The 27,815-nt window shown below is 40.3% G+C and overlaps 1 protein-coding gene across 1 annotated transcript in view; it reads left to right on the top strand.

Moving 5' to 3' along the window:
- Positions 1-27,815, top strand: part of PCSK1 (proprotein convertase subtilisin/kexin type 1) — a 166,663-nt gene that overhangs the window by 122,141 nt on the left and 16,707 nt on the right. The window contains exons 10-12 of the mRNA XM_029618534.1: positions 7,539-7,772; positions 9,958-10,115; positions 12,750-12,883. Coding sequence (XP_029474394.1) covers positions 7,539-7,772; positions 9,958-10,115; positions 12,750-12,883 — 526 coding nt within the window. The remainder of the gene's footprint in view (positions 1-7,538; positions 7,773-9,957; positions 10,116-12,749; positions 12,884-27,815) is intronic.

Here is a 27,815-nt window from a genome sequence, read left to right as displayed (position 1 = left end):
TTGACTTTTTCTGTCCTTTGTATGCACTTATTTCTGAATCTATTTTTTTTCACCCACATATTTTTAAGTTTTTTGGAGGAAACAAAGGGTCTGCACTTTTCATGAAAGAGGGGCTCACCAAGTATTTAATATGGCACTAAATGTAGACATGTTAGGCATCTCAGAGATCTGGTGAAAAGAAGATAACCAATGGGACACTGTAATTCCAGGGTACAAGCTAGATTGAAGTGATACAGCAAACCAAATTGGTGTGGGTACGACACCTTATATTAAGAATATAGAGACAAGCAGAATAAAATTTCTATAAGAAACAAATTGCACTCTGAAATTTTTATGGATAGAAATTCCATATGTGATGGGGAAAGTATAGTAGTGGGGTATACTTTTGCCCACCTAGTCAGGATCAAAAGACAGACTTTGAAATGCTAAAAGAGATTACACAGACTAATAATAATGGGAGATTTCAGTGACCTTAATATTGATAGGTAAATATCTTATCAGGATATGCTAGTAAGGTAAAGTTCCTACATGCCATAAATGATTGCTTCATGGATCAGCTAGTCCTGGAACCAATAAGAGTAGGAACTACTTTAGATCTATTTATTTATTTATTTATTTATTTATTTATTTATTTACTTAACATTTTTATATGCTGAACATTTGTATTCACACTTCAATCTAGCTTTTATAAACGATGGTTTACATTGTAGGTGAAGACCAAGTATTAATTCTAGTCCAATAAAACGTATGTTAATTAAACTAAAAAATTATAATATTACTTTGCTAAACATAAAATTATTATTATTATTTACATTTATCTAGTTCTCAGAGGACTGTATTACCTAGTACAAGGTGTAAAGTTAGTAGAGCTGCTTGGCGGTAGTGATCATAATAAAATCAACTTGGCAGTAGCATTTAACTTAAAAGAGAAAGACTACAATAAAATAAGCATATTAGAAAAAAACTAAAAAGAATGGTTGTGAGGGTTAAAAGTTTGCATGAGAAAATGAGATTGTTTAAAAAATAAGATTTTGGAAGCCCAGATAAAATGTAATCCATGCACTAAAAAATATCAAAGGAAGAGGCTATTAAAGAAAGAAAGATATCGTTCAAAAAATGGAAAGCAGATGCACAGGAGTAGAATAGAAAAGCTAGGTGCAAAATATGAATATGACTATGAATAAGGCAGGCCAAGAAAAAATTTGAAAAGAAACTTGCCATGGAGGCAAAAACTAATAAAAAATGTTCAAGTACATCAAAAGCATGGAAGCTTGTGAATGAGTCACTTAGACTACTAGATAACCAAGAGAGAAAAACTAGGAGCACAGGGCCATAACAGAAATCCTAAATGAGTATTTTGCTTTGGTCCTTACTGACTAGGATGTTGGGGGAGATTCTCACACCGGTAATGATCTTTGAATGTGATGATTCATAGGAATTGAAGCAAATTATTGTTAAACTAGATGATGCAATAGAGGAATTTGACAAATGAAAAATTAACAAATCACCAGGCACAGATGGTATTCACCTCAGTATTCTAAAAGATCTCAAATATTAAACTATAGACTTGTTACTAGTAATCTGTAACCTAGCATTAAAATCACCCACTGTGTCGGAAGACTCGAGAGCAGCCAACATAATGCCAATTTTCTAAAAGGGCTCCAAGGATGATCCAGAAAACTATAGACCAGTAAGTCTGCTTTCAATGCTGGGCAAAATAGTAGATGCTGTTCTTACAACAGAGTTACTGGTCATTGGTCACATAGATAAGACATAGCTTAATGTTATGTCTTACCAATCTAGTAACATTTTATGAAGGTGAAAATAAACATGTAGATAAGGGTGAGTTTTTATATATAATGTATCTGGATTTGCAAAAGACAGTTGACAAACTCCCTCATGAAAGACTTTTCAGAAAATTAAAAAGTCATGTGATAGAAGGTGATGTCCTACTGTGGGCTGGTAACTAGTTAAAAAATAGGAGATAGTTGGACTAAATGGTCAGTTTTTCTAATGGAGATAGGTGAATAGTATAGAGCTCAAGGGATCTATACTGGGACCAGTGCTGTTCAACATTTACATAAATGATCTAATAAAGGGGGCTATGTGTGAGATGGTCAATTTGTAGATGACACAAAATTATTCTAAGTTGTTAAAACATGAACAGACTGTGAGGAACTACAGAAAAATCTCACCAGTCTAGGGAGCTAGGTATTTAAGTTGTAGATGAAATTTAATGTGAACAAGTGCAAAGTAATAAACATAGGGAAAAATAATTTTAATTACAGGTACATAATGTTAGGTTCTATATTAGGAATCACCACCCAGAAAAGAATCTTGGAGTCATTGTGGATAATCCTTCGTTGTCCCACTGCCCGGTTCTGATTAAAAATAGCTAACAGAATATTAAGTATTATTAGGAAAGGAATGGAAAATAAAACAGAGGGTATCATAATGCCTCTGTATTGATCCATGGTGTGACTGCACCTTGAGTATTGTGTGCAGTTCTGGTTTCCCCATCTCATACATGAGATATAGCAGAACTAAAAGAGGTACAGAGAAGGGTGACCAAAACGATAAAGGGAATGGAGGGATTCCTTATGAGGAAAGACTAAGGGGGTTAAGGTTTAAAAAGGGCTTAGTCAAGTTTCTTGAGGATAAGTCCATAAACCATCTTTAGCCATGTAGACTTGGAAAAGCCACTGCTTGTCTCTGGTTATGAGCAAGAAGGATTGGATCTATTCTTTGGGATCCTACTGGATACTTGTGACTTAGGCCTAGATTTTCTAACCCACTGCGGCATTGTGAATCACGCAGTACAGGGGGGCAGGGGGGCGAAGCGGGGGGGCAGGCCTGCGAAAGCCAGCAGCGATCGCACCACAGAGGTGCGATCGCTGCTGGCTTTCACCCAAAAGCGCCATCATAAAAGGTGGTGCTGTTGGGCGAGAAATAAGCAGTGAAAAGGCTCCTTACTTTTCGCCAACCACGCTGTCTTCACGGCGTTCGCCCCGGTACCACCCGTACTCCTCCAGTTCCAGTCTTGACGCCGCCACTTTTTAGTGATCGCACGCGAAAAGGGACGTTTTGTGTGCAGTCGCTTTGAAAAATGACCCTCCTTACATTGACCACTGTCAAAAGACAGGATGCTGGGCTTGATGGACCTCTACCCTGACCCAGTATGGCAGTTCTTATGTTAAACTGTGGAATTTGTTGCTAAAGGATGTGCTCAACGCATCTAGCATAGCCATGTTTAAAAAATGTTTGGTCACGATCCTAGAGGAAATGTCTATAAAAAATTAGCCAGGTAGACATGACCTTTGCTCTGATCCAACATGGCATATCTTATGTCCTTAAGTATTGTCAGATCCCAGCAGTTGGCTTAACCTGCTTTATCTTCTTTTAAAAAATCTTCTCACCATAGGACCGTTTTAGCACTTTGCTCATGGTTGAATGTTTAAGAGTGGCTATGTAGGTTGCCAACTGGTTCCAGATTTTCAGGACAGGTTGATTCAGTACTGGTTTTACTCCCCTGCATGCAGATACTCATAGTCTTGCTTTTTCTTAGAGAATGCAATAGGGAAATCAGAATAAGTCCCAGCATGCAATGGGGTAAAACCAAGACTAAATCAACTTGTCCTGAAACTCTGGAGCCAGTTGCAATCCTAGTGCTAGCACTTATTTTTCACCAGCAGTCAGCACAGTAGCAGCATGATGTACCTTGCTCTGTGACAGCGGGTGTGGCTAAGTAGTTGGGACCTTTCAAAAACCTTAAACATCAATTTCATTGCGGGAATAAAATGTGAAAATAGAACATGAAGAACAGTCATCGTGATTTGGCTTGGCCTATCTGCTGAATGAATTGTTTTTAAAAAGTTATGTTATTATTCTTTCCCCATGTGGGCTAGATATTTATATTATATTTTGATTTAAATCGGTGGGTCTCAGTTCAACTAATCTGGTTTTCAGGATAGCCAGAATGAATGTATATGCAATATATTTGAATATGTATATATATATATATATATATATATATATATATATATAGTTGTGATTATCCTGAAAACCAGACTGGCCAGGTGGAGCCCATTGGTCAGGTTCAGAATCATTCATTTAAATGTTTTCTTTTTTTCATTTGCATCGCAGGAGTTATTGAAAGCAGCAGCCTTAGAGGATTTATAATTTGCCTTTTCACATTCACAGTCACTTTCCGAATATCTTTCAGATTAGTTTTCAGGGACATGATTTAAATTGTGTCTAGTTTAAGCAAAATTGTGCTGTTATCTAGACCGGTGTTTCTCAAGCCTGTCCTGGAGTACCCTGTATGCTCAGTCTGGTTTTTGAAGATGTCCACAATCAATATGCATGAGATAGATTTGTATACAGAGGAGGCTGTACATGCAAATCTCTCTCATGTATCTTCATTGTAGATATCCTGAAAACCAGACTTGCAGGTTGATCCTTGAGGACTGGGTGGAGTACCTTTGATACAGAGGTATTTTCTGAGGATTCTTCATTTTTCACCTTTCTATTTTTTCTTTTTTTTTTTCTTTGGGATCTTTTCCCACATTTTATCTTGATGTACTGTCAGAATGCTTGCACTAGCAGTGTTAGTGATCCCATTTTGATTGTTACTTTTGAAAGGGGGAGGAGGCTGTCTTGCTTTTCTGATTTTCAATTCATGCCATCAAAGTCATGAACTTGCGGCCGTTTTTTTCTTAGAAAAATTGAAACTGGAAATCACTGGATGTGACAGAAAAAACCAGGCCTGTCCCTGGTGACAAGGAGCCATCTATTAAACCCAGGTTATAAGCGTGTTCTCTATCTAGGAGCATTGAATCTTTCGTCTCACAGCTTTGATCTCTTACATTTATTAGGGTACAAAAAGCATCAACACTGGCTAGAGGTCTCTTTGCTGCTGACATGATTTTACTTACATTTGCTGGCTATGAGAGAGTGCTATAAAAATAAGGCTGAGCAAACCTGTTAAAAGATGTTTTGGGTTTTTTTTTACTTAAAACATTTCTATGCCGCGAATTTCCACAGCTCAAAGCGGTTTACTTAAAACATGCATAAAATTATACAACAGAAACATACAAAACATTGAAAAGCACTGCTCATCAATAAATCCATGGACATTCCACAAAGTCTACAACTTACAGATTTGCTTGTGGTCCACATAAAGCTGCAATTTGCGGCAAAATCTAATGCTGATCAGTAGAAAAAAAAAAAAAGTCAAACAAATTGGCAAAACATGCAAGAAGTATCTGCTGATCCTCAGCAGGGTTGGCCACATCCTGGGTATTGTTAATAAAAAATGATGTGAATCATTTTTCTACAGAAAGTGAACCAGGCTTAAATTGATCTGGTTTACCACCAGGATGAATGATTTCACGCATCCCCACTGTAATGAAACCCCATGGGATTTACTCAGGGTTGGTTTTATCCTGAAAAAAGATGTCATGTAATTAATATTTAGAAAATAGCCACTGCTATTACTAGTAACAGTAACATGGAATAGACTTAGTTTTTGGGTACTTGTCAGGTTCTTATGGCCTGGAATGGCCACTGTTGGAAACAGGATGCTGGGCTTGATAGATCTTTGGTCTGACCCAGTTTGGCAGGTTCTTATGTTCTTAATTCAGTTTGGGTGATCAATTCTCCCCCTGCACTCTGACCTGCAGAAACCAGGTGAGGGGATACAGAGCCTATGCATGTCACTTCCGTGCTAGCACTTGCTCCTTTCTTGAAAGGCTTTTAGAAACCCAGAAAGGCCCTGTGCACGTGTTTAATAGATGACACCAGGAACTGGAAACAGGCTAAGCTAGTCATTGTTTTGCTTCTTTGCTTCTATGGATGTATTTATAATGCCAAGTTCTCTGAGAAAAGCAGGATATAAGACTGTAGAGGCAACAGAGCAAAACCAGACCTGGTATATATCCTGTCCCTAGTGATCTGGAACCATCGTATAATGGTTATCTGTGCTAATCTGCACAGTTTGAATAAAGGGAATTTGCTTTGAAAAAAATGGCATTTTCTTTTGATGGGGGAGGCAATAGTGCTTCCTTCATTTAGCCTCTTCTGCTTTGTGTAGCTGTTATTATTCTTTAAAAATGTTTCACTTGCGAAACCATGCCTGGAAACCTTAGCCTTTTGCTGCTAAACTGTACCAACATGAGCTCATCCATACAGCATTAACTTCAATTTGTAGCTCACTGTAGATTAAAAAGAAAATGTATGCTATATTAAATTGCTGAGCTGAGAGAGAAAATATTTTTGACAAACTATTGGGCCTGTGGAGCTGCTCAGCAGCAGTGCTGTGTGGTGCCATGAGGAAAACCCCAAAGTTAGTTCCTATGCTCAGCTTCAGCTTCCACAGCCAGTTGGGGCTTTGGATGCTTCAGAGGCGGCATTTACAGATTCTGGGGGGGGGAGCAGGAAGGGGAGGGAGTCTCTGCCATCACTCAACAGTGGCACCTAGTGGACAGACTTAAAGGTAGATTTTCAAACCAATACGCGTGCGTCCATGTGCGCGCGGTTCCCGGCACGCAGACATGGACGCGATCATTTTATAACATGTGCGCGTCGGCGTGTGCATGTTATAAAATACAATATCCGCGCGCACATGCTCGACGGATTTTAACATCTGTGCATGCATGTGCGGATGGCCCGCAACTCATACACAGGGAGGGGGAATTTTGTAAAGTATGCGCAGTGACGTGATTGGGCCTATGCCCATTTCCCTCCCAGTCTGCCCTCCCTTTTCCCCTCTCTTCCATGACCCCTAAACTAAACCTAACTATCCCCTATTTTTCTGTTTTCATACTTACTACTCCTCCGGAGCAGAAGCATGCTTCCCCGGGACAGGCCCTAATGGTGGCTGTCCTGGCTGGCCCCCATCCCACCCCCTCGAACACCCCTTTTAGTAAGCCCAGCACTTTGCTGCGATTCGGGAGTTACATGTGTGGCCGGGCCCTTTCAAAAATACGCGCAGCACGTGCAGGGCCCGGCCACGTGTGTATCTCCCGAATTTTACGCACGCGGGCCTTTTAAAATTTACTTGTTAGAGTGTACACATATCGGGTTCAGGCGGGAACTGTGGTCTGTGGCTCCTGGCCAAGGACTGTCACTACAATAGCTGGATTAGGTGGATAATAAAAATAAGGGGGGAAATCTTAGGTAGTTGCAAATGAAGGCTTCTGGCATGGAGGCTAATTCAGATTCAGGAGGAAGTCCCACGAGTATAAGGAAACTGCTGGGCAAAAATAAATTAATTAAGCACCCCCCCAAAAAAAAAACCCAAAACCTGCGTTAATTTTCAAAGCCTTTACAGCTTTCCTCTAGAGTAAAAATATGTCCTGCAGATAAGACTTGCAATTCAGTGAAATATTTCTTATATATGGAAGATTTATTCTCATGAGTAAAATATTAGCGCTCTGATTTTCATTTAATAGGTGACTTCTCATTAAGAACGCATTGTGTTAAAAAATAACTTAAGTGTATGGCAGTGCATTATTAATAAACCAGACTTTTCTCACCAGCCCTAATCTAACATGGCGGGATCTCCAACACCTGGTGGTCTGGACATCCGAGTATGACCCGCTGGCCAACAATCCAGAATGGAAGAAAAATGGAGCAGGATTGATGGTGAATAGTAGATTTGGGTTTGGCTTGCTGAATGCCAAAGCACTCGTGGACTTAGCAAATCCTGAGACCTGGAAGGGAGTCCCAGAAAAGAAAGAATGCATTGTGAAAGACACTGCCTATCAGCCAAGGTATTATATGAATTTGCACAAAAGTGCATTGCAATTTTGTTGAGCAAATAGCTATTGATAAACTTCTGTCTTCTTGTATCTCGCATGCCCAAATCAGATTTAGGTTATATACTTTGGAAACAGGAAGCTGCCAGACCTTGCAGAAAGGCCAAGAGAAAGAAAGAATCCTTATAACAGAAAAGATAGTTGGTTTGCGTTCATTTGTTCCTGAATCCGACCTTTGCCTGATTCTAGCCCTTAAAAAATAAAGACTGGTAAAGCTGGCTAATGTAGCTTCAACCTATCAAGGACCATGACTGTGTTTGAGATGCCCAAATATTGTTTGAAGTGGCATTAACGTGATAGAATTATGTGTTCTTTCAATTAAAGGAGGAAAGGCCCCAAGATGTTGAATTCACTTAAAAAGATACGGGGCTGAGGCCCCTCCCCCCAAGATGTTGCTAATAATGTTTACTTACAAATTATTTGTCACCCTCTTCATCTGATGGCCTCCCACTCTTAGCTGCTTCTGGCTCCGTTTATACCATGAGCAGCAAAAAGTGCTGCTATTCTTCTCATCCTTCCCTGCCAGGTGCTGCACGGCTCTGCTTCCTGTAAACTCTGTGTTGCTGGTATTAATGCTGTGTAACCGGGGCAACTGTGACTCACTCATCCCAAGCCACCCTCTCCTTGAAGATAATACAAAAAGTGAACACAGGCCACTTTGACAATGCATCTCATGAGAGACAATCACAGGGTACATCAGAGCAGAGGTCACCAGAGTGCCTGGTGTGTCAGCAAGACATGCCAGCACTTGGAAAGGAGTCAATGCAGTGGCAGCTGGACCACGTGACTGGCACCATTGCAGAAGTGTTATGGCAAAAGTCTTTCCCCCAGTAGTGATGGCACCAGGACCAGGGATAAGACCCGGGTTACTCCATGCCATGTGCTTGGATGCCTTATTACTAACAGTAACTGTGTAGTCCAGTGCAACAGCCACCTTCTGCTTGCAAGAATACAGCATTGGTATCAGCATCACGTTGTTCACAGGAAACAGCTGTGTGGTGCACAGCAAGCCAAAAACTGAAGAATGCAATATCAATCTGACCATTGCAGAAAACACCGGTAAAGACAGATTGTTTTTAAAGTGCATACACTTTATGATGTCTTTGTATTTTTAAGCAAGATTGCTTATTTGTTTACTTTTTGTTGCATCATTTTATTGTGATGAAGTCAGTGTAGTCGCTACTGAAGGTAGGAAATGAGACCTGCTAGATGCTATGATTTTTTATTTTCTTATATGTTTTTATAATTGTTGCATATTTTGTTTAGCATTATAAATTGTATTATTAGCTAAGCTGCTTTGGGCAATCCTTTAGGAATGGAAAAGTGGCTATAAATGAATGGAGGCAGTGTATGCAAATCTTTCTCATGCATATTCATTGTAGATATCCTGAAAATCTGGCCTGTTTCTGGCACACGAGGACTGGAGTTCGCGTCACTGTGCTAGACAGCAGACTCTATCCTGGGGAGATCAATTCTTGTGCATGAATTTTTTCATTATCTGAAGTTTGCTTAAACATGGAGCTTGAGCTTGATTTATCTAGTTAAAAGTTGAAAAGGAGATGGTAATGAATATTTGAGTAGGTCAGCCAGATATATTAAACACCATTCCATTTGAAAATGTTGGCCTTGGTATGCCCAATAGTGGTGAATAAGCTAATAAATAATATAAAGAGAGGTATTTGGGATTGGCAGGGCTTTGTAGCATGACACAGATTAGCCTTATTACAATATACAGTAGCCTCATAAGGGGTCTATGCAATAAACCTTAGCATGCATGGTAAGATTATTTTTCTTGTGCCAAAAATAGCATGTTATGCAATACAGCTTAGCACGCATATTAAACCAGGATCAGAAGACATTAGCAAATACATGCTAAAATGAGCATGTATGTGCATGTAAATGGAGGCACATCACAGCATGTTGTGTTTTTCTCCACCTACTATTTAGCATGCACTTGCCACAATCACAAATATAACACCTGTTTTGTACCGGTATTCATTTTTTTTTTTTAAGTAGCCACACTATGGAAAAGGCACAACTAACAGCATGCATTATTGTGGCTGAAAGATGAAGGTGTTGTAACACTCCAAAATGTAGATGGGAACAGGACTAAATTGCTTTTTCCTTATAATTATTCTAGGCAGTTAAGGTCAGGAGGACAGCTTATCATCGAAATTCCCACAAAAGCTTGTGAAGGCCAAGATAATTACATTAAATCTTTGGAGCACGTGCAAGTTGAAGCAACAATTGAATACTCCCGTCGAGGAGACCTTCATATTTCTCTCACCTCTCCATCAGGTATAGCATGGGCATTTAACACATGTAGTTATTAGGAGGCCGAGAACTGTTTGAATTCAGTTAGGCAATGTTCTGTTCTCTTCTGTTTAACTTCCTTTATAATGTAGCACCTTAATTCACTGTCTCTGCTGACTCCCACTGTCGCCCCTTGTGACCTTGGGCAAGTCACTTTACCCTCCATTGCCTCAGGTACAAAATTAGATCGTAAGCCCTGTGGGGATAGGGAAATACCTGCAGTACCTGAATGTAATCCGCTTTGATGTACACTTTGAAGTGCCGAAAAGCAGAATATAAAAAAACCTAAATAAATAAATAAAACAATAAATAGGTGGCCCTCCCTAGTAAGCTTTTCAGGGTAGGATCTTAATGTGTCTCCTTTCCCCAGGCACAAGACATGACACATAGGCACATTCTAGCCTCTTTATTCTCTCCTAGAGTCCAAACTTCACAGATCACTATTAAATTCAGTGGATTAGGTCAACATGCATTCCAAACAGACAAGATGCAAATATAAGTTCAGTGAAAAGCAGCCTCACTTTCCTAATTTGCCCCGTTATCAAGCTTCCTTCTCAGATGGGTGCCTCCAGCTCCCTTTAAGTAGAGACTGTGCCACACTCAGGGCTCCTCCCCCTGCTTGATATTGTTCTGGCCTTTTTATTCTCCATCTTTTTCTAGCAGTTTGGCTTTTTTAAGTCCAGCTGCAATTATCCTTAACCAGCTTCAGCTGGCTCAGAATGCCTGAAAACTACAAATCCCATCTGGCTTTTTCCAACCCTAACCTCATTTCCTCTCTGTGGTGGTCCAGATGTTTGGACTCTAGGAGAGAATAAAGAGGCTAGAATGTGCCTATGTCTCATGTCTTGTGTCTGGGGAAAGGAGACACATTAAGATCCTACGCTGAAAAGCTTACTAGGGAGGGCCACCCTCGAGCTCCTGCTACAGGCCCAGTGACCCAACTTCAGGAGGGGCACGCCTGCTTTCCTACACTGCCAGTAAGAAGACCTTGTGCTTAATCTGCAGTATTTTCCCTATTTTCTTCTCCCTCCCAACATATAGGCCAGGTACTTCAGTGATTTATTGTGGTTAAGGAAGCAGGACACTGCCGTCCTTTGAGCCATTCCAATGCTGCCCTTTGCTTGACCTCAGGACTCTTGTAAAAAAAAAAAAAAACCCAACAAAAAAAGCATCTTGCTATTCTCCCTACAGCTGCTAAGCACTCCTAATTAGGCCACCATTAACTAACTAGTATGTTCTTACATTATATCATTCTTATTTTGTTGCCAGAGAATGTGGTTCGTGCAGTTAGTATAGCTGTGTTTAAAAAAGGATTGGATAAGTTCTTGGAGGAGAAGTCCATTACCTGCTATTAAGTTCACTTAGAGAATAGCCACTGCCATTAGCAATGGTTACATGGAATAGACTTAGTTTTTGGGTACTTGCCAGGTTCTTATGGCCTGGATTGGCCACTGTTGGAAACAGGATGCTGGGCTTGATGGACCCTTGGTCTGACCCAGTATGGCATTTTCTTATGTTCTTATGCTCAAATGAGTTCCTTTTGGGAGTTTTTTGTTTGGTTTTTTTACTTGAATGAAGATTTTATTAAATCAAAAAGCTATAGAGTGGAATACCTGCCATAGATTTAACCAGAAGTATAATCATCATCATCATCGTTGTTTTTTTATTACACACTTTTCCATCACAAGAGCTCAAAGTGAATTACAACAGAGCATTACGGTATGGGATAGCAGCAACAATAGAACTGCATCAAGTAAGATACAATAGTGTAGGATAGTGAACGCAGATGCTTGGGCACAAATATAGTGCTATTAGGGCAGATAAAATTTGGGGGTGAGCTACTGAACACCCCTTAACCTCCATTAGCCCAAATGTTACCTGCCCCAATTGCAATATTAGTGCAAATGGGTCAGGTAGCCCTTGGGATGGGTTACTGGAGGCCAGAGGTACACAAGTGACGTGTAGTGAATTGTAACAAAATTCCCCATAGTCTTACAGGAATAAGCTAGGAATTATACTTACATACATCAGTCTACGTATACTTTCTTTGGTGTATTTTCAGTTCTTAAAACAGACGAGGAAATAGAAAAGAGATGGGTAAAATAAGCTGAAAGGCGGCAGCCAACATTGTCCTGAGGGGAAAAAATTAAGTGGAAAGAGAAGGCAGAAGAAAGGAAGAAGCTGGGATCTGGGGGAGAGAGGGTGGATCGGCCTGTTCCAGATGTTTGTAAGAGGAACAGCCAAACATTTTAGAAATTATTCATAATATTTCATTTTTTTAGCAGTAAGTTTCTCCATGCAGAACATGACCCAGACTATGATTAGCTAAGTCCGTATAAGACAGGTAGAAAAGATGTCTTCTCGTCATTTTTTTTTTACTTCTGTAATTTAGGAAATCTAAATATTCTGCATATATATTATTATCCTTTTCTATTACTGTTAAAATGTGTTTCCTAGTGCCAAAAAGGCAATATGTAAATAGAACATAGAAGGAAGCTATTTCAATAATAATACCTACTGTGCCTGAAATGTAACTTGTCTTGACCTAGCAAAGGAAAGATGTAAGCTAAGTCTGACTGGATAAGTACAAATCAACCTACCCTTCATATTCTTTTGCAGGGACTAACACTGTCCTCCTGGCTGAAAGAGAAAGAGATGCCTCAGACAAGGGCTTCAAAAACTGGGACTTTATGTCTGTTCACACCTGGGGAGAAAATCCCGCAGGCACCTGGGTTTTACAGATCACTGATAAGGTGCGTATGGCTATAAAGTCAAATGTCTGTCACCATTAACAGTGAACAATCAGTCAGCAGAAGAGGAGAAAGCTTTGGGGAGAGCAATTTTCAAAGCCATATACGTGGGTAAACAGAGATTAATTAACTCCACCCAGATAAAAGCGGATGTGGGTTTCCGCAGGGCGTGGACGTTTGTCCAGATTAAGAGGCTTTCTCTGAGGGTGTTTTTAGGTTTGCGGAGGAAAATGGCATGTGTGCATGGAATTTTCAAAAGCACATGTGTAATTTTGCATCTCCTCCAATAGCCCTCCCCCATGCCCTCGGCTGCCCACATAGAGAGCAACTGCAAAGTACACAGGTGCTTTTAGCTCAAGTACTTTGGGCTAACCAGTTTTCTCTTTGAAAATGAGCCTGCACATTTGTAGCTATGGGGCTGTTTGAAAATTGCCCCCAATTATGTATCAACGTGATGCCCGCACAGTGTTCTGACATGGATCAGCACTGCAGTGCTTTTACCTACTTAGATTCTCAGTGATGGTCATGACTAAGTAGGAGAATCTCTCACAAACAAATCTTGTTACGGCGGTTACTACCCCAAACCAAATAAGCCTGATACTTCACTTTCAATGCATATCCAGCATAGCTCTCTGCTTCAACGGCAGGGGAGAAGAAAACCTGATACTTCACGCATATCCAGCATAGCTCCCTGCTTCAACAGCAGGGGAGAAGAAAAACTGATACTTCACGCATATCCAGCATAGCTCTCTGCTTCAACGGCAGGGGAGAAGAAAAACTGATACTTCACGCATATCCAGCATAGCTCTCTGCTTCAACGGCAGGGGAGAAGAAAAACTGATACTTCACGCATATCCAGCATAGCTCTCTGCTTCAACAGCAGGGGAGAAGAAAAAAGGATTCGCACTCACAAAGCGGGGAGTAGCTGGCTTGTTACGGCGGTTACTACCCCAAACCAAATAAGCCTGATACTTCACTTTCAATGCATATCCTGCTTCAACGGCAGGGGAGAAGAAAATCTGATACTACAAGCATATCCAGCATAGCTCCCTGCTTCAACAGCAGGGGAGAAGAAAAACAACCAATAAGGGCTGAATAACACAGTCTGGGTAAAACAAATAAGCATGGGTGTAGCTTGCTTATTGCGGCAGTTACTTCCCCTACTACCCGTAACTAATCAAGCTTGATATTTCACTTGGTTGCAGCTCCATCACTGCTCTCTACATTAATGGTGGGGGTGGAAGGGAAATAGAACCAAAGAGCTAAGAGAAACAGATAAGTGTGAGAAAAAATGTGAAGCTTGCTGGGCAGACTGGATGGGCCGTTTGGTCTTCTTCTGCCGTCATTTCTATGTTTCTATGTTTCTATATAAACTTTAACCACTAACTTCACCCCATCGGGGGTGGGGGAAAAAATTGAAAAAGCCAAGGATCAAGTAAAGTCTGCGATAAATGGGATGGGAGATGGAGATGGGTGGACTGAATAGGCTTTATGGCCTTTATCTGCTGACATTTTCTATGCTTCTACGGTACCAGGGGAATAAAATTAAAATAATTAAAAAATATATATATACATTTTACAAAAATGTGCATGGTATTTTAAGACACTGCAAAAGCCAGTTGAGCTGAAAATGCCCTCTCGCCCTTCCTCTCTGTAGACATATAATACTTAAGTAAAGTGGTGTGGAACCCTGGAGGTCATTTCCTCCCTCTTTCAGGTGCTCCTCAGGTGCGCAACACCTGTCTGTCCTCTAACTACCACTGAGCAAATTGGAAGGCTGACCGGCTGAGCTAGGGACTGAAGCACTGCTAGGGAATGTAACAAGGGCTCTCCTGGTACGTGCCAAACCCCAGATCTCATTTTGAAGATAAGATAAGCTCATCCGGCTTGCTAGCACTCTATGTTCAGAGGTGCAGCTGCGCCACTGAATATACTCGGCTATCTTAAAGTTAAACCGGCTAACTTTAGGACAGGCTTGGGGCCCAACCAGACTTGGCCGGATACTTCAACTGGCTAACTCTGAATATCAGGTTGGCTGCTTAACTTTGAGTGATTTAGATTAAATCAGGGAGGTGATTAATAAATTTTAATATATCAACATATCCGGCCAACTTGACTCCTCCTCGATCCACCTGTTTCTCGACCCCCTGATTTATCCAGCTAAAAACTTAGTTGGATATTTTAAATTTGATGTTACATGATGCTCTCTGGCCTATGCATAATAGTGCACATACCATGTATATTAATTTATCTCAAAGCATTTGGGTCCCAATTTTACAATATTCAGTGGCACCACTTAGCCAGATAGTTTCCGCTTTGAATATCGGCCTCAGTGTGTTTAAACACTATACGTTTGAGGGGGAGGGTGCCATTTTAATTATGTTTTTTTGGAGTTGGCTATGCTGAAATGCCCCTTTAAAGAGCTATTACAAATCTGAAGGAATATAAAAGGTTCCCTGGAATACAACTAAGTAAGATACTATAAGGGCTTATTCACAAACTGACAGCTCCAAAATTAACACTGCCAAGATATTTGGAAAGGAGGCCTAAATCCTTTGTTGCTGAAAGGGGCACTCTATTTGTAAGTGAGGCAAATAGCACTGCTTTCCTGCCTTACTATAGAACGCATCAGATTCTAATTTATTTATTTATTTATTTATCGAGTTTTATATACCGGCGTTCGGTTTTGCCATCACAACGGTTTACAAAGTTTCGATGTTTAACAGAGTTTCCAAAAGGTTCATATGGTTGTTAACATAGATATTATTTTTCTTATTAATTTAGTTCGTAGGTTAGTCTATACAAGTTCCGGTTCAGTGTTACGTTATCATCGTGTATTGGTTTCATACGTTTGCCTAGTGTCATTAGGAGGGAGTGGTATTTTAGAGTATTAGGGAAAGGGTTAGGGCGGTTATGGTGTGTGTGTGTGTGTGGGGGGGGGGGAATCTAGACACAAGATCTTAACATTTAAAATACAGGAAGTGGGAGCAAGGGTGGGGGAGGGGAATAAATGGCATGGACTCGCAGCCCCGATGTATTTTTTTTAAAGCTGAAAGCAGAGTTCTTTGAGGAGGAGGCGGCAAGTTTGGCCTTGCAGGCCCTTTGGAGTTCAGATGGAGAGGGAGGTAGGGATAGATTTGGGCCTGCCGCCCCAAGATTTCTGTTTACTTTTTTTTCCATAAAACTCTGCTTACTGGCTGCATTCAAAGGAATATAGCCAATTTAAGTGTAAAGTTATCCGGCCACACAGAGCCGCATAACTTTAGACATAACTGGCGATATTCAAAAGAATGTCCGGTTATGTTTAAACTTATCCAGTTAAGGTTAGCCGGCTAAGTTTAATTGGGGATATTTAGTGGGGTATTTATCCCGTTGAATATTCAGAGCAAATTATCAGGCTAACCTTACCTAGGTAACTTGTCCACTAAATGGCTTACTGAATACTGACCTCCATAATTTTGCCAATTTCAGAATGACACCATAAAGTTGCATGAGTTATTGGCATGCCGACTACAAGTGCCCCATTCCCCCAAAATGCTTTTTTTCATGCAGTCAAGCTTATATGTGTTATTAACTTATGAGTGTCATTTTAGGTGGCTGATAATTCCACTTTAGCACACTCAGCCAACCTACATGCATAGGTCCCAAGTAAGCGTCTGAAACTGTACTCTCTTTTTTTTTTTAAGGATTCCTCCTTTCTATCATGTCTGTAGGAAAATAGTTTATCCCACTGATCTCAAATCAATAAGGCTGAGGCCAATGCCTGTACCTTTTATAGCTCTTTTTAATTAGTGCATGAATTTTCCTCTGATCCATTGTCTACTTTAAAATTATAAATACTCCCAATGATAAGATTTGTGTTCCAGACCTGGAAGCTTTTGTGCTGTCTTTATGAATAAGTCCCCTAAAAATCTTAATTAAGTCTCTAGAGTGCTCTGTATAGGTGGGCGAGTAAGTGTCAGATAGACTAATTAAAGCTGGGTTTAGCAAAATAGTTAAAACGCTAGCAGACTGTCAGGAACTGCACAAGGACCTTGTCATACTGGGGAACTGGGCATCCAAATGGCAGATGAAATTCAGCATGGGCAAAGGCATAGTGGTGCACAGAGAGAAAAGTAATCCTAACTATAGATACACAAATTTGGAGCTGTCATTGTGGACAATACATTTCGAGTGGACTAACATGGAAACCAAAATTCTTTGGACAAAAAGTTGAAATTCTCTGCTCTGTTTGAGGCAGCAGTTTTAAAAAAAAAAGCGAATACAATGTTCGGAATTATTCAGAGGGAATGGCTCTGCTTCGATCTGTGGTGTGACTGCACCTTGAGTGCTGTGTGCAGCTCTGGTTGCCCCATCTCATGAAAGATATAGTGGAACTGGAAAAGGTACAAGGAAGGGCAACAAAAATGATAAAGGGGATGGAATGTCTCTGTTATGAAGAAAGGTTAAACAGATTAGGGTTTTTCAGCTTGGAGAAGAAACCACTGAAAAGAGGTTTATAAAACTGAGTGTGGTGGAACAGTTACATAGGGAATGGTTATTTATCCTTTCAAATAGCAGTAGAAATAGGGGACACTCCTCAAAATTAGCAGGTAGCAGATTGAAAACAAATTGAATAAAAAAAATACTTTCTCCAATGCACTAATAAGCTGTGCAATTTATTGCCAGAGGATGTGGTCAAGGCATCTAGCATAGCTGGTTTGAAAAAGGGTTTGGACAAGTTACGGGAAGAAAAGCCCATAAACAGTTATTAGCCAAGTGGACTCAGGGAAACCCACCACTTATCCCTGGGAATGAAAAACAAGGAATTTTGATCTAGTTTTGGGGATCTGCTGACTACTTCGTAATAACCCAGATTGGTTATTGCTGGAGACAGGATCCTGGGCTTGATGGACAATTGGTCTTACCCAGTTTGGCACATCTCATGTTCTTAGTATCGACCATTAATACCTGCCACACAATAAGCGACACTTCTTGTGACGCTTATGTAAAATCTGTTATAGGAAAGTGTTAAAGCACATTTGACATATGACTATTTCTTATGCTACTGAGTAAAATATCTTTTGCAGTGTTTACAAAAGAAATTGTCCTTTCTCATGAGCTCTAATGGAAATTTGGGACCATCTAAACAAAGCCTTTTCCCCATAGACAGGAAAAGGGAAAAAGCCTTTAGTACATTTGGTTCTTGATATTACTATAGCAAACTTTGAAGGGATATCTGGTTCATCTCTATTCCTTTTAGAGAAAAGCTGAAAGAATGAAACCAATTAAAGACTGTTCTTACTGCTTTCCATGCAGAACAACAACAGAATTGTACAATTCTCCTGGACTCCTCCAAATGAATTTGGGGAAAGCACTGTGCTTTTGTCAGTTAAATGTGATTGTAATTAGTTAAAGTCAGACCTACAAAAGTCCTTCTGCAATTTGGGATCAATGGGAAATATCTGAATAGTTTCCATATCTTAGCTTCAGCTCTGTAGCTGTCTAGTTCTAGATTTAGCTTTGTATGAGAATTTTTGGATGTTTCTAATTCATCTTTGAAATTATGTAGAAATGGTATCCTTAAAACTGCTACTTCTATTACTAATTGTTTATATAGTGCTGCCAGATATATAGTACACAACTCTGTACAGATACAGATAAGAGATAGGAATATGCGTTCATGTTTTTAGTTTTGTTTCGATTAATGTGCACTGTTTATTTTAGAGGATTTTGAGAAATTGCAAGATGACTTTGCAAGACTGGGAGATGGGGCATGGAAATGGCAGATGACATTTCATGTGGACAAGTGCAAAGTGATGCACATAGGGAATAGCAATTTAAAATATAGCTACACAATGCAAGGGTCCACATTAAGAGTCACCAATTAGGAAAAGGATCTAGGTGTCATTGTGAATAATATGTAGAAATCTTCTGCTCAGTATGCAGCTGTGTCTGCCAATAAAGCAAATAGATTGCTAGGAATTATTAGGAAAGGAATGAAGAATAAAACAGAGAATATCAAAATAACTCTATATTGCTCCGTGAAGGAACTGCACTTTGAGTATTGTATGCAGTTCTGGTCACCGCATCTCATAAAGGATAAAGCAGAATTAGAAAAGGTACAGAGAATGGCAACCAAAATGATAATGGGGGTGGAACAATTTCCCTATGAGGAAAGGCTAAAGAGGTTACGGCTCTTCAGCATGGAGAAGAGATGGCAGAGGGGAGATATGATAGAGGTCTATAAAATAATGAATGGAGTGGATTGGATAAAAATGAATCGGTTGTTTACTCTTTCAAGAAGTACAAAGACTAGAGGACATGCAATGAAGTTACTAGGTAACACATTTAAGACAAATAGGAGAAAATATTTACATAAGAACATAAGAAATTGCCATGCTGGGTCAGACCAAGGGTCCATCAAGCCCAGCATCCTGTTTCCAACAGAGGCCAAACCAGGTCACGAGAACTGGCGAGTACCCAAACTCCTTCAGCCTTTCCTCATAGGAAAGTACAGAGAGGGCAACCATATCATTTTGGTTGCCCTTCTCTGTACTTTCTCCATCGCAATTATATCTTTTTTGAGATGCGGCGACCAGAATTGTACACAGTATTCAAGGTGCGGTCTCACCATGGAGTGATACAGAGGCATTATGACATTTTCTGTTTTATTAACCATTCCCTTCCTAATAATTCCTAACATTCTGTTTGCTTTTTTTGACTGCTGCAGCACACTGAGCCGATGATTTCAAAGTATTATCCACTACGATGCCTAGATCGCTTTCTTGGGTGGTAGCTCCTAATATGGAACCTAACATCGTGTAACTACAGCAAGGGTTATTTTTCCCTATGTGCATCACCTTGCACTTGTCCACATTAAATTTCATCTGCCATTTCGATGCCCAATCTTCCAGTCTTGCAAGTCCTGTATTGTATCCCGTCCTGTATTGTATCACAATCCTCTTGTGATTTAACTACTCTGAATAATTTTGTATCATCCACAAATTTGATAACCTCACTCGTTGTATTGCTTTCTAGATCATTTATAAATATATTGAAAAGCACGGGTCCAAGTACAGATCCTGAGGCACTCCACTGTTAACCCTTTTCCACTGAGAAAATTGACCATTTAATCCTACTCTCTTTTTCCTGTCTTTTAACCAGTTTGTAATCCACAAAAGTACATCACCTCCTATCCTATGACTTTTTAGTTTTCTTAGAAGCCTCTCATGAGGGACTTTGTCAAACACCTTCTGAAAATCCAAATGCACTACATCTATTGGTTCACCTTTATCCACATGTTTATTAAACTCTGGAATTCATTGCCAGAGGATGTGGGAAAAGCTGTTAGTGTAGCTGTTTAAAAAAGATTTGGACAAGTTCCTGGAAGAAAAGTCCATAAACCATTATTAAAGTGGATTTGGAAAAATTCACTGCTTATCGTTGAGATAGCAATATGGATCTATCAACCTTTTTCGATCCTGCCAGGTATTTGTGACCTGGATTTTCCATTGTTGGAAACACGATACTGGGCTTGATGGACTGACCCAGTATAACAAATCTTATGTCCTTAAGCCCTATAGAAAAATCTGTGTTTGAGTCCAAACCCCACCCTGTCTTCCTTGCAGTGCTTAATAAGGTAAAAAGTATGATGACCTGTTGGCCTGAAAGATCAACATTTGTGACAACAGATCAAAACATCTTTCCTCATATTTTCAGTTTATTGGAATTGAGGAATAACTGTCCTGCCGATTAAGGTATAGCTTTGGCACCTCTGATGACAAATGAAAACCTGTTCATGTCACACATTCATTGCTCAAGACCAGGGCCAGATTTCCATTGCCAGAGGCCATAGGCATGGGGGTAGGATTAGTAGATGCCCCTTTCCTGTCCCCTCTCCCAACATTGGCTGGGGGGGTTCAACTCCTAGTTGCATATCTAAAGCGGCTTTGTCCCATATTTGTGGCAGTGGCAGCAGCAACTTAGAAGAAATTCATACTCCTCCTACCACACAGAATTCCTGTTACTATGGAAACCCATGCTAAAGGCAGGGCCTTGAGATGTGGCTTTGGGCTGCAGGTCCCACATTGAGTTTATTCTTGGTTGCTGCTGCTGCTGCCACGGGATTGGGAAACTGCAGAGCCATTTTAGGTAAGTGCTGGGAGGCAGGCAGGCTCTGGTGGAAGCATAACAACAGCAGCAATTTTCTAGCACCTATCAAAATTGTCACAGAGTGTGAACCTTGAGCTGTGGTGAGATTGACGCTGCCCAGCTAGTACCCCAGCTGGGCCCCCACTGACTGTTGGCCTACATGCCCTGACTGGGACAAGGTCTAGGCTTCACCTGTACCAGCCTCTTCCCCCACAGGTTGAGCCCTTGTGTTCTGCGGTCAGTAGGACCCAGGCAAGGGTCTAGAGAAGAGCGAGTAGACAGTCAGTAACCAGGCCAAGATCAGGGCATGTGGCAAACAACAGTGATGAGTTCCAGGAAGTGCTCAGGGCAAGCAACAGTTAGGCAGCATCAATATCCAGGCTATGGTCAGGCACTAGAGAGCAATCTGAAAGGGAGACGCGTCAGGATTGGAGCAAGGCAGCGCAGGCAGGGCAGGCAGGGCCAAGACAAAAGGCAGGACAGGCAGTACTGGAAAGAGGCAAAGGTATGAGCAGAGCAGGAATGCTAGCAACTTGTATTGCAGGCAAGGAACATGGCAGGAGACTCGTTGCTGAGGCATCGGCCAAACTGCAAGGGAGGTTTAAATAGTCCGGTTGGGCTGACATAATCTGAGGATCCTGCAGCCAGGTTCCAATCACAGGGCCTTCATCAGACTGAGTTGTGTGTGTGTGTGCGCGCCTAAGGCAGCCTATGGATGAGTCAGTGAGGGTCAGCCTCTGGCAGTGTCTGCCATGGTGGTGTTCTGGGGGTAAGTGAGGCCGGCCACGGCACCACAGCACAGTCGGCTAGTTGCGCCTCATATGGCCCACATATAGACACCATCTCTGCCACTCTTACCCAGTGGAACTCCATCTACACTTCCTCAAATAGTCATGTACTCATATAAGGGGATCTTCCTTCATATAAACCACTGTTAGAAAGACCGGGAAAATAACCTCTATGAAAGAAAGCCCTTCTCACCTCCTGCACCTTCTTGTCTATGGAGAGATAAAGATTTCTGTAAGACATACTGAGAAGCATGGAAGGCAGAAAGGACCTGAAACATTTTGATCCAAAAGAATGACGACAGCCAATAAGTCTTCTTGCCTCTTTTATTAAACCAGCTCTGCATTATGGAAATGTATAGCAAGATGCTTTCCCATTGTTGAAATTTGCTGTGCTAGATGTGGAACTTTTTAAAGTGCTTTGTTAATGTAATGTACTGCATAATATAAAAAGACCTGCACTGTGGTTCAGGAGCAGAGCACACTATAAAAATGTTGGCATCACACGTCGCTTTGCATTGCCTGACTGAATACGCAAGATGGTGATACAACCACCTGGCTGCTTCCCACCCAGGCCATCCTTTATTCGGCTTGTTCTAACAGACATGCATGGAGAACCTGGTGATATGCTATCGAAGGTCCTCCTCTCTTTTCTGGTATGAAAATCTTCTTTACATGTAAAACATTTTCTGTAAACCTTTAATGCTCAGACATTGTTGATGCGTCCAATATGTGTTGGGGAAGGGGTGAATTGTAATAAGGGGATTTTACTTTTTTCTCACTTTTGGTAGCCTGTAAGCTAAAATGTGTTTCTTGTATTTTTTTTTTTTTTTGTCTTACGGACTGACCGGGGACCAGCGTACACCCTCTTCTTAGACCAGAGCTTGCAGTAGGGTAACCCTCTCATCCTGTAACATTCAAGGGGGAATTTGTGGAATCTAGGGTTCCCCAATGGTCAGAAGATGGCCCCTGACACATCACAGTTTAGGAAGCAAGCTCTGGTGGCTGGTGTGCACTCACCCTGTGAGTATTTTTCTTTGCATGTCTCTTTTGTGCCATGAGAGCTTTTGTGTGGCTAAAACTGGATTTTAACAGAATCACTGACTGTATAGCTTGCTAGTTTTGCAGATGCTATTTTATTTTGTGGTTATTTCATTGTATGTACAACATTTTGTACTTTTTATGCGCTGCATGGTCATGCGTAGCTGCTCTGCCCTTTGTGTGTTTTTATGCTGCTTATTTGTAGAGTGAATGTTATTTCTGCTGTGGCTATACCTTTTCTTGTTCTTTTTAAATTGCTCTTTCTTTTCTGTTTTGTGTATTTTAATTTTCCATTTTGCATTCTATGGTTACCTATGGTAGTGTCTGCCTTTTCATCACATATTTCTTCTTATTGCTCTGTAATGTCTTTTGTGTACTATACAAGATCATGCAGCTATTTTGTCTAAAGGGTATGTATCTTCTAATTTTACGTCTTCATCAGTGCATGTTTGCACTGAGCTATCCCCTGAAGTGGAACTCATAGCCCTTTCAGATATGGAGCTCACGTGGTGCCTGATACCTGTCTTTTCACTTCTTTGGTTCTGTTTTGCCTATGGAGCATCCTTTCTGATTGGCCTTTTCCTCTTTCAGCATCACCATGAGAGGGAGACCAACTGGAGAAGAAAGATGGAACCCCTAAAGGAAAGGAAGGTAACCCCGCCATCCCACAAATGTTGGAAATAAGGACCAAGATGCTCTTAAAAGGAATCCAGAAACCTGAAAGGGATACCATAAATGAAAATTAATTTTGATTTTCGTTTCTTTCAGTAATTTTTAAAAATGGTATGCTTAAATGATTTCTCTTGTTTTTCATGTGGGTTTATTGATATGTGAGCATGACTGATTGGTACAAGTGCATATGAATATTTACAGTGTGGGCACAGGTAGTCTTTGCATGTGAAAGAAGGATGTGAGAATCAGCTAGCTTTGGAAGGAAGGATACTGGGGCCAGGCCAGAGTGGGCCGGCTGAGATATGTGCCAGCATTTCAGTCTTTACCCTGTATACTTTCCACCGCAAAGTATTTGGGGGTAGGAGATCCCTATGGCACTGGCAGGCCAGCATATGTTTATAGGGAAATTCCCTGGACAGTTTCCCTTTAAAAACTGACTTGCAAGCCTGCAGATAAAAATAAAGCACCACAGGGAGCCTTGGAATTACCCTCTCCATAAAACAAATTCTTATTCCAAAAGTAGATACATAATCATAGAAAATGTATAATGTTATGGAAATAAAATATGACTAGTATTATAAAGATAGTAAAAGCTGTTTGTAAAGGATAACTGAGGCTATTTCATAAAGAAGCGATGAGGAATATAGAGAAGGTGCTTGCCTTACAAATAAACTTGCTGCTAAGAACTGTGGCTCTAACTGGATCATGTACCTATACAAGGGACAAAGAGAAAGACCATGAGAAGCGCAAAACTGGGTATGATCCTGTTAATGCCATAGACTTGTTAGCAGTAAAGCCATAAGGGTATTTGTACATTTGCCTAATCAAATCACCCACATTCAGTTAAAATACCCTCATCTCAGGGTTTGACAGTTGAGTATAAAAAGTGAACTCTAGAGTCTGAATAATTTGTAGCTGGTTTTTTTTTTTTATATAAAAGAAGGTTGGGGATGCCGGTGTAACACCCCAATGCTAATGCAACACCCTTGCTGTAGTTACACGATGTTAGGTTCCATATTAGGAGCTACCATCCAGGAAAAAGATCTAGGTATCATAGTGGATAATACTTTGAAATCATCGGCTCAGTGTGCTACGGCAGTCAGAAAAGCAAACAGAATGTTAGGAATTATTAGGAAGGGAATGGTTAATAAAACGGAAAATGTCATAATGCCTCTATATCGCTCCATGGTGAGACTGCACCTTGAATACTGTGTACAATTCTGGTCGCTGCATCTCAAAAAAGATATAGTTGCGATGGAGAAGATACAGAGAAGGGCAACCAAAATGATAAAGGGAATGGAACAGCTCCCCTATGAGGAAAGGCTGAAGAGATTAGGGCTGTTGAGCTTGGAGAAGAGACGACTGAGATGATAGAGGTCTTGAACGAGTAGATGTGACTCTTATTTACACTTTCGAATAATAGAAGGACTAGGGGGCATTCCATGATGTTAGCAAGTGACACATTTAAGACTAATCGGAGAAAATTCTTTTTATTCAAAGCACAATAAAGCTCTGGAATTTGTTGTCAGAGGATGTGGTTAGTGCAATTAGTGTAGCTGGGTTCAAAAATGGTTTGGATAAGTTCTTGGAAGAGAAGTCAATTAACGGCTATTAATCAAGTTTACTTAGGGAATAGCCACTACTATTAATTGCATCAGTAGCATGGGATCTTCTTAGTGTTTGGATAATTGCCAGGTTCTTGTGGCCTAGTTTGGCCTCTGTTGGAAACAGGATGCTGGGCTTGATGGACCCTTGGTCTGACCCAGCATGGCAATTTCTTATGTTCTTATGTTAAACTCTGCTTTCAGCCACACTAAGGCTATCAGGATTTACAAGAATATCTTTTCTTCAAAAGGGATTCTAGAGGCTTATTGGCTCAGTACGTTGCTGCAGTTCTTAATAAAAGACAATGTACTTGTACACACCAGTTGAATTATTTCCAACTTGCTGAATTTGTTTGACACTATAGTAAGATGTTATCATTCTGAGAAACATAATTATTGATATTCCTTGACATCCAAAACAGTTGTTAACTTGCTGTTTGACCGGGATGGTATAAGGTTTTACTACCCTAGTTCTGATCTTAATCTCATAATCAGTTTGCAACGCATTTCATATATAACAAAATGTTCAATTCAATTCACAGCATTAACTTGTTAGTACTCACATGAAATGTACTCTTCAACGCAGATCCCTCCACCTGGAAATCATATAATGATGTGCATGATCCCCTCTGGTAGAGGTCAAAAGTTCTACCAGATGCTGGGTTGGTAAACAAAGCAGTCATTTCACAGATAATACCAGCTGCATCTTCTTTCCTCTCAGCTCCTTCTCACAGTTTAACTCACATTCTCTGCTGGAGCATGCCCAGTTCCCTCAGACTGGACCAAATTTGTCTTCCACTTGGGGATGACTGGATTATACCAAAGGAGCTATGAAACAGTGGATCCCATTGCCAGTGATCCTAGTTGTTTTGAAGCAGTTATGTTTTATCTTCAGCTTGTCAAAAAACCACAGATGTCCTTAACCACCATGTAACCCATGAGAGAGACACTTCCCTAGCCATGTTTTACTGCATTCTATTTAGTGGTACACCCACTGTCACAATTTCTATTAATATTCTCTGACCTGATAGACTGCCTAATAGCACTTAGTTTCTGGGTAGATGACAATGTAACATTTACATTAATGAAATATGTACCATACGGATACAAAAACATAAACATAACATTAAAAATACCTATCCCCCCCCCCTCAGAATGGAGGAGTAGCTTAGTGATTAGAGCAGTAAGCTATGAACCAGGGAAGCCAGCGTTCAAATCCCAATGACCTTTGCTTTCACCTTGGGCAAGTCACTTTATCCTCAGGTGCAACCTTAGGACCTGATTTACAAATCATTTTTCCAAAGACATAGAATGGGAGAAAAGTCTTAGAAATCAGGCCCTTGGATTGTAAGCCTTCTGGGGATAGGAAAATATTTGCAGTACCTGAATATAATCTGCTTTGAAGTGTCACGAAAGGCAGAATATAAATAAAAAGTGATTATTATTATTATAACAAGATAATCAGCATAACCTGCCAAATAAAACAAAAATAGTTCCCCTTCCCAAAAAACCCTTTCCCCACTCTTCCATCAAGAGCAAATACAATTGCCCCTCAGTCCCTTGGCCAATAATTATTATAACATACAACATACTTACATATTAAAAATGGCAATCAACAAATACCTCAAGAAACAACCATAACTTGACAAATTTATGGAATTTCAAATTATCATTTTCCTGTCTCATTGTAAATGGGAGACTGCTCCAAAGGGTAGGTACAATATAGCTAAATGCCGAATTCTCAGTAATAATCAGTCTCACTTGTGAGAGAGATGGAGTTTGAAGTAAATAAAACTCAGAAGATCATAATATTCTCAAAGGAACATATGAAACTTGATAATGGGGGGACGCCTCATAAGCGCACCTTAAATTTAAGATGTTTATCCACCAGTAACCAATTCCCTTAAAACAGAGGTTATATGATTCCTTCCTCTCACCCCACTACACATGATCAGCAATATTCTGTATCGTCTTTAAATGCATCAGAGTAACTTCAGATAGGTCCTGATGGAGTCTCTGAAGCAGGAGTGATTGATAATAAATCCTTTCTATCAAAACACTAAACTGAGTGGAAAAAAAGATGTACACACTATTGCAGAAATCTGACTCTGAAATACTAAACTAAAATCCAGTAAAGCAACCAGCCTGCACACTAAATCCTTCTCTGGAAGGTTCACTGCCATGATTCGTGGGACAGTCTATAAGGGCCTGTTAGCTCTGTTGATCCATGACATTTTAGATTTTGATGGATTCAACTTAAGGTGGTGGAGTGTTACAAGACTGCCATTGCTTCAAGACAATTGTTCATTTGGATCACAATTGAAGACTGATCCTTATTCACATGTACTACTACGAACTGTATTTTGTCAACAAAATGGCCATAGTACTGCTGTCCAGGTTTTAAAATTCAATTTACAGAACAGTTTCAAACATCACAAGGGGACAATAACAATAAGCCTATATAAATTTTTAAAGAAATGTTGTGGTTCCAAAAATTATATACATATTCAGAATTATCCAGCTAAGTTGGCCGGATAAGTTATAATATAATTTCTGTTATAATGTAATTTCTTGCTTTCTTTGTTAACTGGTTTTTCCCCCTAGTTCATTGTAAACCGGTACGATAAGACCTGGTCTTGAGCATCGGTATATTAAAAGAATTTAAATAAATAAATAAATTAGAGTTAGCCAGATAAACAT

Source organism: Rhinatrema bivittatum, chromosome 1, assembly GCF_901001135.1.
Source record: "Rhinatrema bivittatum chromosome 1, aRhiBiv1.1, whole genome shotgun sequence".
In the NCBI taxonomy this organism is placed as follows: domain Eukaryota; kingdom Metazoa; phylum Chordata; class Amphibia; order Gymnophiona; family Rhinatrematidae; genus Rhinatrema; species Rhinatrema bivittatum.
Note: the sequence above shows the minus strand (reverse complement) of the source record. Positions and strands in the feature narration are given on the sequence as shown.